We start from the raw sequence: 19718 nt of genomic DNA, 5'->3' as shown, positions 1-19718 counted from the left end.
CGCGAAAGCGGTAATATACAACTTCTACCTCAGACATACAAGACCAGACAGCACAGCAACTGACCAACTCACTGCAGCCTTCCAACAAAAGGTGAGAAGTCGGATCCTACACGAGCATCACTACCATAGGCAACACAACACCTTAGATCTTTTCCACCAAGAACGGAATCCACGGAATCAACTCCTGGCTGAGCAGGACGACTGCATTATAATCCACTTTCCAGTATAGAAGTGACACCTTTACCCCCTCCCCTCCCAAAGAAAGGATGAAGAAAGAAGGATTGTTGTGCTTAACAGTGCGAAAATTAATCAGCTGACACTCTCATGTAAATAGATAATATTGTGCAATAGTAACTTCTATGTTCTTCCACATTTATGTTCTTATACAGTATCATGTTAAAATAATTCTTAATGGCTTTAATTTAATTAAAAAAAAATGTAATTAGCCTTATAAGTGACTTCGATGCAACATACCTCAACAAGAGTATGAGCATGTAACCTCTCTGTCTGACTGCAGAGAACCAAAAACCGGTTAATCCTGTATATAAGATAGTTATGTTTACAATAAAAAAAAAAAAAAAAATATATATATACAGGGTGTTCGGGATAAATTTGACAGTTTCGTAAGGAAAAAGAAAATCTTCTTTGTATCTATTAAATTTAATGAATTGACAAAAAAACATTACAGGCAGAGTTAATTACAATACTATCAACAAGATTTACTCAAAATAACCACCATTAGCATCGATCACAGCTTCAATTCTGCTTCGGAACCTCGAACAAGCTGATGCTACAGTCTCCCTGGGAAGGGCCGCAAAAATTGTTTTAATTTTATCCATTAACTGGGCTTTTGTATTACTGGAAGTGCGATTGGTGTCTTTTTCAACTGCGCCCCATACAAAATAATCCATGGGGTTAAGGTCTGGGGAGTTTGGAGGCCAAACATTTGGACTGGTGAAGTCGTAGAAATTTTCAGACAACCATTTTTGACTTTTCCCAGAGGTGTGGCAAGGGGCCGAATCCTGCTGCCATACATACGGCCTACCATTGGCTACCCTTGTTATCCAGGGCTTGACTACAGTTAGCAACTCCACGAACAAAGCCCGAATTCCAATGCCAGGGTTCTTCAACACCTGTTCCTGCAGATTTGCGAGGAATTCTGCTGTACGAACGCAATCAGATCGTCTGCTAGGGATCGTTCTTCTTGCTACATCCTCGTAGTCACCATTGCAAGTCTCTAGTTCATGCCTGATTGTTTTTACTGTATTCAGGAAGCATTGGGCAGCAGTCGTAATATCCTTATTTTGATGGCGGGCACGAATCATCATGATACAAGTTATTCTCTTCCATGATTCAGGTGGGTTCCAGCTATCCATCCTTTCTGACATCTTGTATATGAATGAAGAAGGGTCCAAACTTTTAAATGAAGAGAAGTGTGTGTTAATACATGTAACTTACGGAAAAATATAATTAATTATAAATATGTCAAATTTATCCCGAACACCCTGTATATATATATATAAGGTGTCCCAAAATTCACGCAAGATTTAAATTTAGCGCCATTTGTGCGGTAAAGTGTTGCCAACGAGAAAAAAAAAAAGACAGCGTGACAACTAACAGTTCAGGGTTATTAAAAATGGAGCGCTACACGAAAGAACGACGCATTTTCATTGTTGAGCAATATTTTAAAAATAATGAAGGTTTGGCAGCTACAGTTCGCACTTTTCGTACAAAATATGGTCGGAATAGTGATTTAACTTTATCAACTGTGAAAAGATTAATTAAAAAATTCAAGGAAACTGGATCAATTAGTGATCTTATACACTCTGGCCGTCTTTCAACAAGTCGTTCACACAGAAAACATCGAAGCAGTTCGTGAGAGTGTTGCTGAGAGTCCAGGAACATCAATTCGGCACCGTGGTCTTGAATTGGGCATTTCGAGAAGCTCTCTACAGCGTATTCTCACGAAAGATTTGCATCTTTATCCTTACAAAGTTCAATTGACTCAAGAACTGAAGCCTACTGACCCACACACAGCGAAGAGAGTTCGTTGAATGGATTATGGAACAACAACAACATGTGGATGCTTATTTTTCGAACAAAATCATCTTCAGCGATGAGGCTCATTTTCATCTTGATGGCTTCGTTAATCGACAAAATTGTCCCATTTGGGGTTCAGAAAATCCACGAGTGATTGTTGAGAAACAAATGCATCCACAACGTGTCACTGTTTGGTGTGAATTTTGAGGTGGAGGCATCATCCGTCCATTCTTCTTCGAAAATGCGGCTGGTAAGACAATAACAGTTAATGGTGCTCACTATCGCAACATGATAATCCAGTTTTTTGTGCCTAAATTGTGAGATATGGATGTGGACGACATGTGGTTTCAACAAGACAGTGCCACATGCCATACAGCCCGAGAAACAATTCAATTACTGCATGAGTCATTTCCTGGTCGTGTAATTTCCAGTTTTGGTGATCAGAATTGGCCGCCCAGATCATCTGGCTTAACGCCGTTGGACGTTTTTTCTTTGGGGTTTTTTGAAGTCTAAGGTTTATGCCAGCAAGCCCACGACCACCCACGCCTTGAAGGAGGAAATTGAGCGCTGTATCAACGAAATTCAGCCACATTTATGCAAAACGGTCATGGAAAATTTCGACAAAAGAGTGCATATGTGCCAGCAAAGCCGTGGAGGCCATTTACCCGATATGCTATTCCATGCATAACCCTATACTGTATACTTTATGAATCAATAAGAAATTACAATTTTTAATTAAAAACCTGTGTTTTCTATCAAAATTACTTCTTTCGTGAATTTTGGACACCCTGTATATATCATGGAACTACACAAAGATCATGAGAAATAAAATCAAGAGTAATTAATCTGAGTAGATGCAGAAAACTCAAGGAGTATAGAGCAATGAAGTAATTTATTTTTGAAATGAGGTGGAATAGCAACTAATTCAACATTGATAAGACTGGTCTGGAGTTTATCAAACACTTGGATGCATTCTATGAGAAGATTATCTGTTGTTGTCATCTGTGATAATAGAGGTAAGTCTATGTCAATTACTCCGAATCATGATCCTTCCAACATTACAGAAAACTAAAATGTTGAAAAATGATTTCTTTGTTACACCAGTGTTTTACACATGAATTAGGAAGGGATACTTGAGTTAATGGAGAGATAGGCCGAGAGAACTTTGATATTCCTTCTCTTGTAATCAGCAGCACCAGTGGCGCACTCAGGATTTGATCTTGGAGGGGGCCCGAGCACTCAATATTTAATCTTGGGGGGGGGGGGGGGGAATCGAGTTGAGTATACGATTTGAGAATACACACTACACGTTGTATACGAGCTATGACAGAGCAGCTGCAGTGATCGCCAATACATGATACCCGTGATTTCCTGTGACCCGACTCGGGCAAACGAAGTAGCTCCCGAGCACTACTTCGTTCGCCTTGTGTTCACAGCGTCCAGAATTCTCGAGCGCTATAGGGTATTCCCACCTTATATGACCGCTAATTCATAAGGAGCATATAACGAACATAGAAATAGAAGACACGACCCAACATAAATAAAAAAAAATAATAATTAATTAGGAAAAGATTTTTGGAAATTTTTCTGGTGTTTTTTTCTCCTTTTTCTTTTGGGGGGGGGTACCAAGGCCCCTTGGCCTCCTCCTTGGGTGCGCCAATGAGCACCACCCTTCTCATTAATATCCTGGAGCAATAATCCCTGTTGTAACCAGGTCTGTGCGTCTTGTCTTCACCTCTTCCTTTATACGGTTACTATTTGAGTCGCAAGGAAATCTTTTCCTAGACCTTCCACTTTTCCGTCTTCTTAACACTTTCATTGCCAAGCTGAAAATTGGAATTTCGTGTGATAGCCAATTTTTTTATATTTTTTTTATTTAGTTAGCGACGTCCACGCGATAACGCATGATCGGCCGTTTGGTGAGAACTCGCATCGCGCGATTGGCAATGAACGTGTTAAAGGAGGCAACTCTTTCTCCTCTTTAATGGCAATGCTAATCGTCAAGCACATGCAAATTAGGCCTAACTCAGCATACGAAATCCACATGAAGAGTCGGTAGCACAATTGGAAGAACAACAAAACATTGCGCCCTTCGTTTGGAAAAGACCTAAATTCGATTCTAGTAGTTACGAGAGGACTGTATAAGTTCCCCCCCCCCCCCACACACACACTTCAATTGAAGGTGAGTTAGTCGATCTCATATTGATGTAGCAAGGTTTTTTTTCTGCCTGAAAGTCGGGTTTTTCATCCCGCGTACAGACAAATTGGTCACTGAGAACACACGCAAAAAAAAAAAAAGAAAAAAACTTTTGGTGACAGTGAACGGTAGATGATAGTGCATTAAGTAGTTCAGAAGGCGGCGAGATGTATGTATCAGAGAATAGAGTGCCCTCCAGCGATGAGTCCTTGGACTCCTTGGAGGTGTCACGCTGTAATAATAATAATTTAATGAGTATATCAAATACATTGAAGCAACAGAATACTGTTTAGTATTATTTAACTTTTACATTTCAAATTAAAAAATTTGCGTCCAGCAGCAAATATTTTTAGCATTTCAAATTAAAATATTTGTCCATAATGATCAAATAAATGCTGGAATCAGGGACGTGTGACTTCGAAACTCCTAGTGGTGGCGCTTTGGCTAACAATATTACTCGTACTTCGTAAGCTACATACCTCAAATGCTTTGAATACTTTTTTCGGAAGATACGACCTATAAAAAAAAAAACGCCTCGCCTGTGTTTTGACAGGTTGCATTTTTTGAATAGTGTTAGAATTCCACAGGATCTGTAGCGAGGAGGGAAATCTCTTGCTAAAATAAATAAATAATAATAATAAAAGCTTCCGCTATGTGTTTATATTCGTTACTAACAAATATAGACTATCAAAATCTGTTGCTGTACTGAAAAATTGAACAGAAGTAGATTTTAATCTTTAAATTATAAGTATAACTTTTTATTGAAAACCGATATCTGAAATTCAATTTTCCGAGTGCTGTTTAAAAACTGATAACTGAAAAGAAAAATAAACACGAGATAAAAGTTATGGGTGAAAATAAGAAAAACACTGTTTACGAAATGAGCTAATATTATACGCTTTATCTCTATCTCTCTCTGCTGAGAAGCGTAGAGGCGCAGCTTATGTTATTAAATCAGTCGGTGAAAAAAATGAACATATAAACTTCTCAAAAGCAAAAATAAATAAATAAATCACGATCGGATTGTCTAATAGGCAACTATCCAACTACCTGATATTCTTACTTTCTATAGTCCTGAAAATGGCAACAATCTTAAAAAAAATAATAAAATAAAATAAATAAAATAAAATAAAATAAAATAAAACATAATTGTCTGTTTTAAAGTTTCTACTTAACAAAAACTATCATCGCTAATGGTTGTACAAAATGTTCAATTTATTCACTTAAATAAAGTTGTTAATTCAGCGCTTCTGACAGAATATTTTCTCCATTACACGTTACTATTATTTATAATGAGTGTAAATTTGGTTGTGGAATGATTCTGACTCTCTAATAAATTTAATGGAACATATCATCGATATATAAATTAAACGAGAGTCAACAAATAGGTTGCACTGAAATTTAGAAGGTATTTTTTCTAATTCATATTTTACTCCGAAAGCATACCTTCATACGTATGCTATCCTCTACAGACATTGGGGGACAGAGAAATCCAATGGAAAAGCCAAGGCAAGGTGAATTTTAGGAATCCGTAAAAGAATGCAATAATAAGATGATAACACTGGGTAAAATATAGTATTGAAGATGATATACTGGGTAAACAAATATAGCCAATATTTTATGGATATATTTGTATATAAAATTTGTATAATCTATTTCCCAGACAAATTTCAGTCAAAAGTAAAGTAGTCGTTCATAATAAAGAGATAAATGCGTTTAATTATATTGGATGCAAAATATCATATAAAGACTGAAATTGTTATTAAATTAAAAAAGTTAATGTTTTTACAAGTATGGGTTTAATATATAGGTGCTGGTACTGAAAATTATATCAGTACAGCACCCTCCATTATTTTATGGAACTGAGAAATTGACACAAGATAAACAAATTTACGCGAACCTTAAAATATCGAATTATAAAATAATTAGGGTATACTCAAAATAAATACATAAATAAAGGGAGAAAATAACTAAAAATAAACAGACTAGGTATAAATCGATACGAAATAACGGGACATTAAGGGGAGATTGTAGAGAGCCAACGTAGGTCAGTCAGTATAGACGAAGGTTTCTTTCGACTAATGGTAGTTAGCCGGTCTCATACGGAGGTAGGGGGTTTTCCGTAGCCCAGAACAGGCAAACCGGTCCAGTGAACACACGCATTGACAGACATAGGGCCGTTCATCTTATTCTCGAGACGGTTGCGGTTGTGAAGTCCACAGCCAAAGAACCTCAATGGTTCTTGGAAAGCTTAAGGCAAGACAAGTATAAATGTAGAATGAATATTTATACAATTAATTAGGAACCATAAGTTCGTTCTTCACAGAGATCATTCATTGAGCATGGTTTTAGGAAGAAACAGTTGATAGGGACAAATTTCTGAAGCGCTTCATAAATAACATTTATGAAGTGGTTACGAGGAAGACAGATTGATAATGGCCATGATTGGATGCATTTAAAGGTCAGCAAATCCTTGGACAGTGCCACATGGTATCTACTGATAAAGATCAATTGACATCGATCATTATTTATTTAAATAGATAAGTAATTGTTGACAATGTAGAGAAGTGTATTTAAAGGAAAGATCTCCAGAAATCAGTTGGTCGGAGTCCCCCCATCCTCCCGCCCGATTCATTTATGGCAGCTTCCCAAACTTATGGATGTAAAGGCCCCCTTGGAAAAATTAAAATATTTCACGGTCCCCATCGAAACAAAATTCGTAATACAGGCATATATTATTATAATATTTATTGTATTTATATTCAATACAAAACATAGCGAATATTGCAAAAATCAAATGCATCTTACATACACATTTGGCATGTCACACTTAGTCTTAAAACATTTTGAATTTGTTTTCATTATTTCACGGACTCCTCAACAAAACTAAAGGTCCCCAAGGGGGCCGCGGCCCACAGTTTGGGAAGCGCTGATTTATGGGACCTTTGTTATTCAGCATATTTTGCAATGATTTAGGCTCACGTAACAGTAGAAAATGTCCTCTAGTTGCTGCCGACGTAAAATTGGATAGAGTAATAACGTTTCCAGATGTCCTCAAAGTTTCTCCAGAATAATGTTAAAAAGACTGGAAGAGTGGGCAAGAAAGTGACGATTAAAATGCAATCTGGTGAAATGTAAATATATTCGATTTGGTAATAAAGTAGGATTAGATGGGATATGAAATTTGGAAAGGAAGGAGTTACCGAATATAATTATTTGAATATGACAATGGACAAGAAATTTAAGTTCAGGAATCACATTGGTAAGACAACTAATAAAGCACACGTTTTTTGTTTTGTTTTTTTACATCCTAGGCCCTCATGGCGGCCTAGGATCAGGGTCGGTTCGAGAGTATCTGATTCCCCTAGGCAAAGAAAATTTAGGCGCCCCTATATATTGTCTCTTTCTGTATATTTTGTCATACTCACACAAGCACACGTACCCCTACACGTGTGGATATTTATAAAAATAATGTCATTCTCCGCTCATCTTGGGACAGACGCCAGAAGGAGAAAAAATCTCTGCACTTGAGGTTAAGTATACAAAGAACAGGGGAGTGGAAGAAATAGAGAAAGGCGAAAATAATGTAGGATCCTCAGCGAGCATCAGGACGGCTTGACTTATTTCAGTTTTTTTATTATTAATCAAGGTTTTACTACTTTTTTTCAAAGGTTTAATTTCCCCCCGAACTATGTAGCAAAATCTGGCGAACCTAGGCGATTGCCTAGGTTCGCCTAATGATAAAACCGGCCCTGCCTAGGATGTAAACTGGAATCTCGAATCTCGAAGCATTAGTGTTTCCCATATTTTGGGAAATTTAATGCAATCAGATTTATTTCATATAGGCTGATTTCTAGAGCAGCTGTTATTATTATTATTATTACAATAGATAAATTTAGATTTTTTTTTCGTTTGATTAGAAAATATATCATACTAGACAAGAAATCATATTTTTGTTTTAATTTTTTATCCAAGTATACTCGGATAAAGTATCTAATGCAGCGTTGTTGGGAAGTTATAGATGCACAAGCTGAACTAGCATTTGCTTCTGATGGCTTTATTGAAATAGATTATTAGATAAAGTATATATTTTGTTTTAAAGCGGGCATTTTAAATCAGCTATTTTATGGAATAAAACACCTGATTTTTATCATATAAAAATCCTGTGATAAAAATCGCTTTTAACGACATTGTCACTCTTGATTTTAATAAGTTATGGCCAACTGACGTCATTAGAACGTTTTATCCACAGAGTTGGAAATCTTAAGAACTCAGCCTTCCGGGCAGTGGCACACTCAAGATTTAATCGGGGGGGGGGGGAGTTGAGTAGACGATTTACGAATACACACTACGCATTGCATACGACCTATGACTGAGCAACTGCAGTGATCGCCAATACTGATAAGTAGTATAGAAATAGAAGACACAACATAAATAAAAAAAGGAATTTTAATTAAGAAAAGATTTTTGGAAAATTTTTTTCCAAAAATCTATTTTTGGAAAATATAGATAAATTTTTTGGAAATAAATTTTCAAAAAAATTTATTTCTTTTCTTTTTTGGGGGGAGGGGGGCACAAGGCCCTTGGTCCCCTCCCTGGGTATGCCACTGCTACCGGGCATTTCAAAGTTTGTGTATTTTTGCTTTAAAAATCCATTACAAAGGTCAAAACAAATGAACACCTTTTTAAAGCAAATTCTTTAATGCTCTGAGCATCTGACAATTTAATAATTTATTTTTAAGTGTTCAGAAACTACAAAACATATGACGCGAAATATAATTAAGAAGTTTATTGACTAGTTAGGTTAGGAAGTTTATTGACTAGTTAGAAAAGGTGGCCGATATGAATAAACATAAGCTCTTGAAATCAAACATTTTCAGTTACGTTTCATGCTTATATATACAGTATTCCATGCATTCTGGAATTCTTGACGTTGATGTCAGGTTTATTATGGTTCTTGTCTGTCCATTATTCAGTTTCTTCCGCAGTTCATACAATGCAGATTTAAATAATAATAATAATAATAATAATAATAATAATAATAATAATAATAACAAAATAAAATAAACGAACATAAAAATAAGACAAGTTGTTTCAAAAATCAAAACCTGCTTCGATTTTTTTAAACAGCTTTATTGATGCAGTTGATATTAAAATTGATATCAATTAGGCAATAACAGATACATAAGCAAAGAGGAAAAGCTGGGAATACAAATAAGCGCCATAACTAAATAAAGAATGTTAATCCGTTTTAACACGATATACATTATTATTATGTGACACCTCCAGGTAGTCCAAAAACTCATCGAAAGAGAGTATGCCAATAGCATCGAACGATGACATCCCTTCTACCTACTAACCGCACTCAAACTTGCTTACCTTTTTTTTTGCTGAGCCATTAGTAGCAGAGGCTCTACCAATCGCCCAACCTTCCAACTATATAATGCGTAATGTAATTCGTATTTCATTACTGTGTATTTTATAAACTAGTTTGTAGTTTATAAAATAAATATAATACAAAATAAATTCTCTAACGCAGGGTTTCCCAAACTTCTTGCTAAAGTGGAGCTCTAAAGCAAGAAATTTTTTTTGCGGAGCCCTCACAACTCAGTCTTTAAAATAAACATTAAAAAAAAAAGGAGGAAATCAATAAACACTCATCATTTACAATTTAGTGCTCCGTAAATTAAAAAAAAAAAATGTAAGTTCATTTTAATGACTACAATGCAGTTGTTTTGAACTGCAGAGTTTTTCAAAGTCTGGTATGATGGACGTAACTTGTAGCATCATATCATCAAATCATTAATCTAAAAAAAAAAAAGTGAATGTTTGTAAACAAGATTCGCAGAGCCCTAGAATTTGAGTTGTGGAGCCAGCTTTGGGAAACCCTTGCTCTAAGCACTTTATTCCCAAAAGAGAGTGGCAGAGCTCTTTTAAATCCCTAACCTAACCTAACCTAACCTAACCTAACCTAACCTAACCTAACTAACTTTTGGATATGGGGAGAGGGGGGGGGGGACGATCTCCACTCTTTGCAGTCTCCGAAAACTGAATTCATGATTGGCGATGATTTCAGAACAATGTATGGCATCCAGAATATTTGTATAATATGGAAAATGACATTAATAATATCAGGTAAGTCTCTACTCTCGCTCTGCTGAGGAAGGCCTTTCCTTTCATTGGAAAGGGGGGGGGGTTTGGATCTAACTTCTTCCATGGTGACCCAGTCCATCTTGGGACAGCGTATATTTTGCCTGTATAAATGAAGGTCACAAATGGCCATGCCCGTGGCGGATTCGAACCCGCAACCTTTTGGCTGGGTAGTGAATATGCTAACTAATCGGCCGGCAATAATAACGACAATATGATGCAAGAGCATTATATTTATTTTTTTCCACTATGCTTTTTGTGTTATGCTTCTGACAGAGTTAACTCGTTTCGTATATTTCGCTATATTCAAAATTTCCCTTTGGTATAACGGGTTGAGGGATTAAGTATATAATATTTTTATGACTGTAGGTTCGTGTGTGTTCACGGGGCCGGTTTGCCTGTTCTGAGGGACGAAAGACCCTGGAAGAATTATTGGAAAGCTTGAAAAAGGTCACAGAATTACTGATATTGCTCGAGAGAGTTTGGAATCTCACATAGCGTTGTATTCAGGCTCTGGGCAGTTTCAAACTGATGGATTGTGTTATAGACGTTTGCTAAGAGGTCGTCCTCGCTCTACCACGGAGCAGGAAAACAGATTTTTGGTTATAACAGCGAAACGTAATCGACGCACCACAGCAGGTCAGCTTGCAAGTCGGTTCCATTCAAGCACAGGTAGGCGGATATAGCGACAAACTGTGGCAATACGTCTGCGATAAGTAGGCCTATATGCCCGAAGGCTATCGGCGTCCCTCTATCCACAGCTCATCGTAGAGCACGTTTTCAGTGGTATTGTATCCATAAAAATTGGACAAGCCACCAATGGGCTAATGTACTCTTTACAGATGAGAGTCGTTTTAGTGTTTCCTCCGATTCTAGACGGCACTTCATCTGGCGTGAAAGTGGTATTTATTACCATCGCGAGAGAATCTTCTTAAACGGGATAGATACGGCAGCGCTGGGATCATGGTGTGGGGAAACATTATGCTTAATGGATGCATTGAACTACAAGTGCTGTAAAAAGGGGCTACGACTGGTGAATGATATTGCAACGAAATTCTTCAACGTCATGTTCGATTCTCCTTCACAGCAAGGATAAAGCCTTGTTTGTTTTCTGGAGGGGGAATTTCGAGCAGCAATGCGTCTCCCTGTTGCCTCCCAAACGTGTTATGGGGGTAGACATCTGAGGCGCGTGCTGGCTACTCGATTCGATTAATATCCTCGGTTTCCAGAAGTATCTCCACTGTTCCATGGTGCTGCAGGCGAAGAATTCATTTTATGGATGACAATGCCGCGCTACATCGTCACGAGCTGTGGAGATACTTCTGGAGACCGAGGATATTAAGCGAATCGAGTGGCCAGCACGCGCCTCAGATCTCTATCCCCATAACACGTTTGGGATGCAATAGGGAGGCCCATTGCTGCTCAAAATTCCCCTCCAGAAAACAAACAAGGCTTTATACTAGCTGTGAAGGAGAAGTGGGCCAGTTGCCTCAACAACTCCTGAATCACTTGGTGCTAAGCATGGTATGACGGTGCGGGAGCTGTATCGCGTTTCGGGATCGACATATTCCATACTGAAATGTGTGTTTGCATAGTTTTCTGTAAGCATTGTACATTAATTCCTTAATTATGTCCTTTGGAAATTTGTAACTTTAGCCAAAAACATATTTCAATTTAATTTTTACGAAATTTCTAACACATTTTTTTGTGTAATATAATTTATTAGTATGGTGGCAAGAAATTCCTGTCCACATTTGGCTGTAGCCATGAAAAGTTTTCATATACAGGTAAAAATGTAGTTCATCCTTAGCTTTTGGACCATTGTATATAATCAACACTACACATTAGCGTGGTCAGGAAGAAAGAGGAAACCTCCTTTTTTTTTTTTTTTTTGAAAAATTAGAGGGTAGTGAAGTGTACAGTGGCGCTACTTTTCAACATCCAGATCTTAGTTAAAAGCGCCCATTGTGACATTAATGTCGTTATGTGATTAATCCCAGCGTGAAACGACGATCCTGCTTATTGGAAGCTTGAAGAACTGTTTGATCTATGGAGCAAGGTTTCTCTGGATTATCCGAGAGAGAGTATACGATTACAATTTTTAAAACACTATTCCAAAATAGTTGTGGTATTCTAAATCTCTAAATCAAAGTTAACTTAAAAGAGATGACTTAATTAACTGTAAAATCTCCATATTTTGTGTATGTGTGTGCATGTGTTTACATTTTTTTCTGTATTTTTTGTTCTTTGTTTGTTTCATTTGTTAATTGTATCATCATGCATGCTGAGATTAAAAAAAAAAAAAAACCTTCGCTTACAGCAAAATTCTGTTGTTTTCAATTACGGCGGAAGCAACTTCGGATACAAAATCAGCATATGCTTCTTAATGCTTTTGTAAAATCTTTTTTTTTTCTTGAGGCATGTTTAGACAAAGATGTCTAAACAGAGTCTTAGGAGAAAAAAAAAAAAAATTTAAACTCTTAAATTAAATACTACCACCTTCATATGAGATCGGTTCGGTTAACTCATTGTACTCTTTCCCAGTGTAAAAGCAAAAGAAGAAAGCTGAAAAATTTCCCGTGAATTCGATTATGGGAAAGATTTTTTTTTAATGATTATTTCCTGTTGTGTATATAGTTGAAGAAATGATTGGTAGCGTGAAATTTGACATCAGTAATGTTGACAACATAAGAAACATTACTGATGACATCGCGTCTTTGTTTTCTTAATTCAAAGAGTAGGGCCCGTTTCGGACATAAATTGACTTAATTTAAGTTGATTGTTTTAGAACATAATATTCGAACATATAACTGTATGTATATTTTCTTTGTATGTTTTTCTGGGTGGTCCGCGAAGCCTTGTTAAGGTGATATACGAGGGGGGGGTCGGAAAGTTCTGGATATTAATGCAACCGATATAACCACATGAAAGAACATGCTAGTAGCAGAGTTATGAAGGTAACTTATGTTCTTTTATCCTCCTATGTTCTTTCTTGTGGTTATATCAGTTGCTTTAATATTATTTTTGTTCTAAGTGTTTATGAGAACTTTCTGGAACCCCCTCCCCCTCCCTAGGAAGTTCTGGAACCCCCTCCCCCTCCACAAAAACAAAATAAAAGTTATTTTATTTTGTTTTTGTGGCTTCCATTCAGGACTGGCTATAAGTCTAGTACTAATATTAATACCTGGGAAGCCAAGAGATTAAAAAATTTTTTTTTAAAATAAATTGCTTTCATATTTGTTCATATTCTGAAAGAGAGAGAGAAGAGGAATCTGAGTCAAACAAGATTAGTTTTTTTCCCCCCAGACTTTTTTGGGGGATGGAAGGGAAGGAGAAGATTGGTAAGACAGTAAAAAAAAAAAAAAACATATCTAAAAATATAAATACATTTAAAACATACAAATCGTTATCGTAACTTCTGCAGCATAGGAGAAGGAAGAGAAAGGTTCAATACAATATACATAAATTTATTTGTGAAAGGGAAGTCTCTTGAAATTTCGAAAGGAGGACTATAGGGCTGCAATTGTATCATACGATTCACTTTGAAATCAACAGCAAAAATTCGCCGCATGCAGTAAAATAATCTTAGCATACTTAGAATGTTATGTAACTCATTATTCATAAAGAAAATTAAGTGGAAACATTTAAGAATGATGCTTATATTACATTGTTTGAAAGTAAATTTTATTTCGTTCTTAGAAAATAAAAATTCCTCTCATTGAACAAAACTTCCGAGAGCAAAATACAAATAAGTATGTCGCACCATATGCTATATATTTACACATCCAAGTACAATTGGACAAGCTTTACAGCTGTGCTGTCAAAGACGCGTGCATTCCATTCTTAGTACCTACTAGCATTCATAGATGTCTAAACACGCCTCAGGAGAAAAATATCTTGGCGACATCTGGCGGATATGCAGGTACTAAAAGTTACAAATATGTTAGTATTCGCTGCTACCCGGTCGGTAGCGTGTCAAATATGGCGCTAGTTTTACGATGGAGTATGTTGTATCATCAGTAAATAAATGAGTTTTATTCTAAACATTCTTGGTAAGGAGAGGAACTCTTTAATTACTAGTTTAATCATGTATTCAAAATTTTGAGTATCTTCGTACCCTTTAGGTCATACCGCATTATTGTTATGCATCATTTAAAACGTAAGCGTATAATTTTGAATTTCACTATTGGTTCTTTTCACCACTGGTTTCAGTCTTCTAATATATGTGTGTATGTATATGTGTGTGTGTATATATATATATACATACACACACACACACATATATATATATATATATATATATATAAAAACTATCTACACACATTTTGTTTCCTATATATGTATAATTTAACTACTAACTATTTCGATCTTCTTGTGCAAGGATAATGTGTTGTATTTATGTTTTTCTTATGTCTGCAATATGCATATATTCTCTTTTTTTAATTTCAAAACATTAATTATTGGTACAATTTATTTGAAATCTTGAAATATTAGTTCTATTGTTTTATTTAAATTATTGAGTTTACAAGTAAAGCTATAATGTAAAAGCTACCATAAATACCTATTAAAATTTTATATTTAGATGTAATTCATTGTTAATACAAGTATATATTTTATAATTTCATACCGTTTTAAGTACATCACAATAGACAACGGGCAATATACAGCGGAAAAAAATTGTATTTCATAACGTTGCAACTATTCTTGTTATCTGATTTAATTAGTATTTCAAAATTATAAGTAACTTGTCGAAACCGAATTTAGAATTCATCACACCATTAATATTTATGACTGCATGTAACTGCATTTAGAAAAAATATTTTCTTTTCTTTCATTTTGTTAAAAATATCGAAAAATGAATACAATATGTAATGCTTAAGTTTCTTGTGAATGTTTTTTTAGGTAATGCATTATAACTATATGGTATCACTAAACTAATTCCATTAGTATAAATCATTGAGTTATTCTCTAGATCAGGATTTAATTCCTAAATTAGTGAGTTGTATTAAAGAAAGAAACATTCCCCCCACCCCACCAAATGATTCATATGATACTAAATTATGCTATAACCTCACTAACAGTATTTGCTGTATGAAGGTGATATTGTTATTAATTTATTTTAATCTCATACTAGTGTTAACTTTTAGAAAAATAAGAATCTCTTTTTAAAATTCAGTGTTTCTTTGAGATAAAGAAGTTCACTTGCAACTTTGAAATCATCTTATGGAGTAATGAAGTATTTTGCTGCATCTTCACAAAACTTAACACTTAAGTTTCAGTTCAAGTTCTTAATTTATATATATCACAATAGAGTGGAGTGTGCCTTCCTGCGATAAGTCCTTGGAGTCCATGGTTTGCACAATAATAATAATAATAATAATAAAGTAGTCATTTCTAGGAATGCCAAAAGTGCTGTATCTGGTACAAGATAAGTTTGCTCAAACATGTGTTCTCATTAAGCATCAGACCTAATTATAATAAATATGATAGCGCATTAATTAGTAGTATGTTGCAATTAAGCTATAAGAATGTTTCTTCATATTTTCAAAGTCCTCTTAGTCTTTTTCTGATTATTTCTGATAATTTCTTAATGTGATTATATTGACCCATTAAGGACTATATATAAAAGCCTTACTGGCTATCAAGCTTTTAACAGCATTATGAACCCTATGTTTTTTTATAGGTAGTAACTTTGTAACAGTCAGTGAGGAAACAGCAAGAATGAATGATTATATGGACTAGATTTGAATCCTGCTGTGGCATTGATGTTTGACAATACCTTATCTAGTAGGATTACGTGATTACATAATATTTAGCCATTCATTGCACCAGTATACTAGATTTCCAACAGTTTATAGATGGGATTCACACAAAAAATCAAAAGAAGAATGTCCTCTGAGTTTTAAAGAGAAATTTATACTATTCCTGCGCAGTGTATTCATTCCTTGCACTTGTGAATACACAAGTGCAGAGTTCCAAAAATATTAGTGGAAACTTTGCATAAGTAACAGTAAGCAGCCAAAAGATATTCGATGAAATTATAATAATAAAGCAAACTTGTGATTACTGTCATTATTAGCAGACAGAACACATTATGCATATGTGTGTTGTTTCTGTCTATAGTGACATTTCTTGAATCACATGATAGCTTTTGGTTTATGTCTTCACTAAAATTGATTGAATAATTTCAGCTCTTTATGCTGAATACCATTCTACAAAATGCCTAATGAAGATATTTAGTTCTCCACTGTTGTTGCATTTGTTATCTTTTCTCTTGGCAATGTGCCAAAAGTGAAAGCTTGTTTGTTACCATGGTATTATAAAACTTATGAACATATGCTTATTCTGTCATAATCTCTATTAATGGTATCCTTTTGATGAGACTGTGGTGTAGGGCCAGATTTGATTTTGTTGCCTGTAGATATTATTTGAGTGTGCATTTTTGCATTTGCATATATATGTGTATATATATATATATATATTATTTGCATATATATATGCAAATAATAATTTAAAAAAAAACATCTGAAACCTACTCTTTAATACTACTGTACATTTTTGGCAAAAGGCTGCTTCATTTATGAAATACTTTTCTCCCTCTTGATTTGGTTTAGAATAAAGTTAATTTTAATAGTGTCAAAAGTAAATATTTTTTATTTGATTAAAACAATTCTTTAGAATTTCAGGTGGATTATTGTTTTGTACTTTTTTTTTTTCGAATCATCCTCATTCTAAACCGATGTTCCAATAAATCATAAATAGTTGCAATATATTTCTGTGGAACATTAAACATTGCTCATATAAAGTAAATAGCAGTGTAACTAGGCTTTTTTTGGTCCTCCTTACAACAAGCTTCCTCCCAGAGCTATCTGAGTACTTCTTCCATTGCAGGATTTTGTACTATTTTAGCTATGTTGGAAGCAAGAGGTTTAGATGTAACATATACAGTAATATGTATTTTAGGTTCTGCAGAGAATATTTTGATATTGGATTGGATAAATAGTTAAGCAAAATTTTAATAGTTCTGACAAAAAAAAAAAATTTTTTTAAAAGTTGTTTACAGTGATAATATGAAAAGATTGGTTTTATTACCTGACACTTTCCTAGGAGTCATAGGACTCATCTTGAAACAGCGCACAACTTGTCATTGAATGAAATAAAGTTAGATAGCTGAATACGTGTTTGATTTTTTTTCCTCCCTTAATCCAATGTGATTATATAATTTTTATTTATTTTTTTAGGTTTCCCACTTGTGTTGTAGAATGTCTGGCATGATTTCAAAAATAACAGATATTGCAGCTGCTTGGAATGTTATGCCTGAAGAATGTCATGAAGATGGTACCTAGTATATTTTCATTTAGTGAATTGCACACAGAAGTGAACCAGCGTGTTGGACTTCCACTACGGGACATTTATTTCATTTGCATTACTTAGCTATATATGTTTTAGTAATTTTAAAAATCAGTTTTAGTTCTGTTTTTAGTGGTGGTTACTTTGTATAACAGACATTTGAATTTGGAAATGTCAGATGTATCTTTGTAGCTCATGTTTAACCACACAGTTCATTATTTTAAGTGCATGTTTCTTTTAAAATTGTGCTTCTTTGAAGAAGTGGATGAAACATGATGTAATTTTCTTTAAAGGCAACCAGCCGCAGGTCATACAATATATAGTTTTATTGCTGATGTCTGACCATTATTATAGCTCATTTGGTAGGAGAGTGGCAAATGCCCCGCGAAGTCAGAGAGAACCAAAGTTATTTGCATAGAGATGCAGCTAGCACTCCACCTGTTGCTCATCCTGCAAATCCAGCAAATGCTTCAATATCATCATATTGTTCTATTTCATCTTCTGTTTCTGAAACTGTGCATGCAAAAAGAGATTGTATGAATGTCAATGGAGATCATCAGAGCTTAAACTTACCTGTGATAAATGGTGGATGTACAAATGCACGTAGAACAGCAACAGCCTTCCATGAAACTAGATTAAGTAAATCATCCAGAAACAGATATAGGCAAAAGGAACTAGATGCAATCAGGAATAGTCTCCTTCCATTTGCCAATTGTGATAAACAGGAAAATCACTATGAGTTTAGTAGTGCAAGTAGCACTACCAGTGACTATAGCAGCCTTAGCCATACTACAGGAAGTAGTACTCATTCAGAACCTAATGGATTAATCAAAGATCTTAGAAAGCAGCAGCAGCAAGTTTTTGAGCATCTTGTGACAATGGGCTATTCTGAGGTAAGAATAATTTTTACTTTATTAGAAACTAAATTTTGAAGGATAATGTAATGCAAAGTTTGTAATTCAGTGCGTATGACTTTTAGATGATAATTTAAATGTTTATTTTTTCATTTATATTGATTGCTTTGAATTTTAGTCTGAAGGACTGAGCACGAAGTTCGTTGTCTTATTTGTTGATGTTGGATTGTTTTAAAAATGATTGCAAGATTAGTAACTACTTTAATAAAATTGAAGCAGTGATTTTTTGAAAATGGTTGTCTAAATGCAAAGTATTCAGACAGAACCAGCAGTGTAGACGACTACTAGTAGTAGTAGTATTGAAGATGTCCTTTGATTGAAAATAGTTGGGTTTGATTCGATTCCTGTTGCAGTATGACAGAAAAATTTTATAAATTCTTTCAATAAATAAACAAAATCTCTTAGCCCACTCATGCTACTAATGTACTATAGGTTTACCACCTTTCACAAGCAGAAGTTATATCGATAATTTTCCTTCCTGCATAATACTATCTGGTGGAGGGAAAAGTACAATTTATAGATATAGCGCATTCACTACACAGCTTTAGTTGTTTGTACAACTAAATAACAGTACGGTATTAAGAGGAGGTGGTAAAAATATAACGTAACCCCTGCTAATACTATAGGATTGAGCACATAGATAAGAAGTAATGAGCAGACATCTTTGAGTACAGAGCTATTTTGGCAGATGTTACAATCTGACTATCAATTTTTGTTTGTATATAATAAAAATAAATGAAATTTTCACTCACCATCTTGTTTTTAATGGGAAGTTGTCTTGTCACCATGGTATTTCCAATTCATAGGGTGCATCTGCTACACTGCTTGCTTGTGAATAGAGATTTAAAGATTGTGAGGATAAGTAACATTTAATGTGATGTCACTTCCTTTTTTTAAAACCTCTGTGTAGAAATATGCATTTCATGTCATTGTAAAGGGAACAGTTTTAAAATAAAATTGAAATGTAATAATAGTTAAATCCACAGCATTTCACATTCTGATATTGGGTGTCACATAAGGGATACTTTTGAATTAAATGGATTGTGATGTTTCTGATTTAAATTCAT

General features: G+C 34.9%; 1 protein-coding gene across 2 annotated transcripts in view; it reads left to right on the top strand.

Moving 5' to 3' along the window:
- The first annotated feature begins 14413 nt into the window (after positions 1-14413).
- The window catches only part of LOC150096150 (uncharacterized), a 93552-nt gene continuing 88247 nt past the window's right edge, over positions 14414-19718 (top strand). The window contains exons 1-2 of one of the 2 annotated variants that reach the window (XM_090408814.1): positions 14414-14546; positions 17629-18630. In XM_090408814.1, coding sequence (XP_090264940.1) covers positions 18115-18630 — 516 coding nt within the window. In that variant the 5' untranslated portion in view covers positions 14414-14546; positions 17629-18114. The remainder of the gene's footprint in view (positions 14547-17628; positions 18631-19718) is intronic. The other variant, XM_090408815.1, reaches the window with a different exon arrangement.

Source organism: Typopeltis vanoorti, chromosome 19 (genome assembly GCF_054136105.1).
Source record: "Typopeltis vanoorti isolate ZY-2024b chromosome 19, IOZ_Tvanoo_1.0, whole genome shotgun sequence".
Classification (NCBI taxonomy): Eukaryota; Metazoa; Arthropoda; class Arachnida; order Uropygi; family Thelyphonidae; genus Typopeltis; species Typopeltis vanoorti.
Note: the sequence above shows the minus strand (reverse complement) of the source record. Positions and strands in the feature narration are given on the sequence as shown.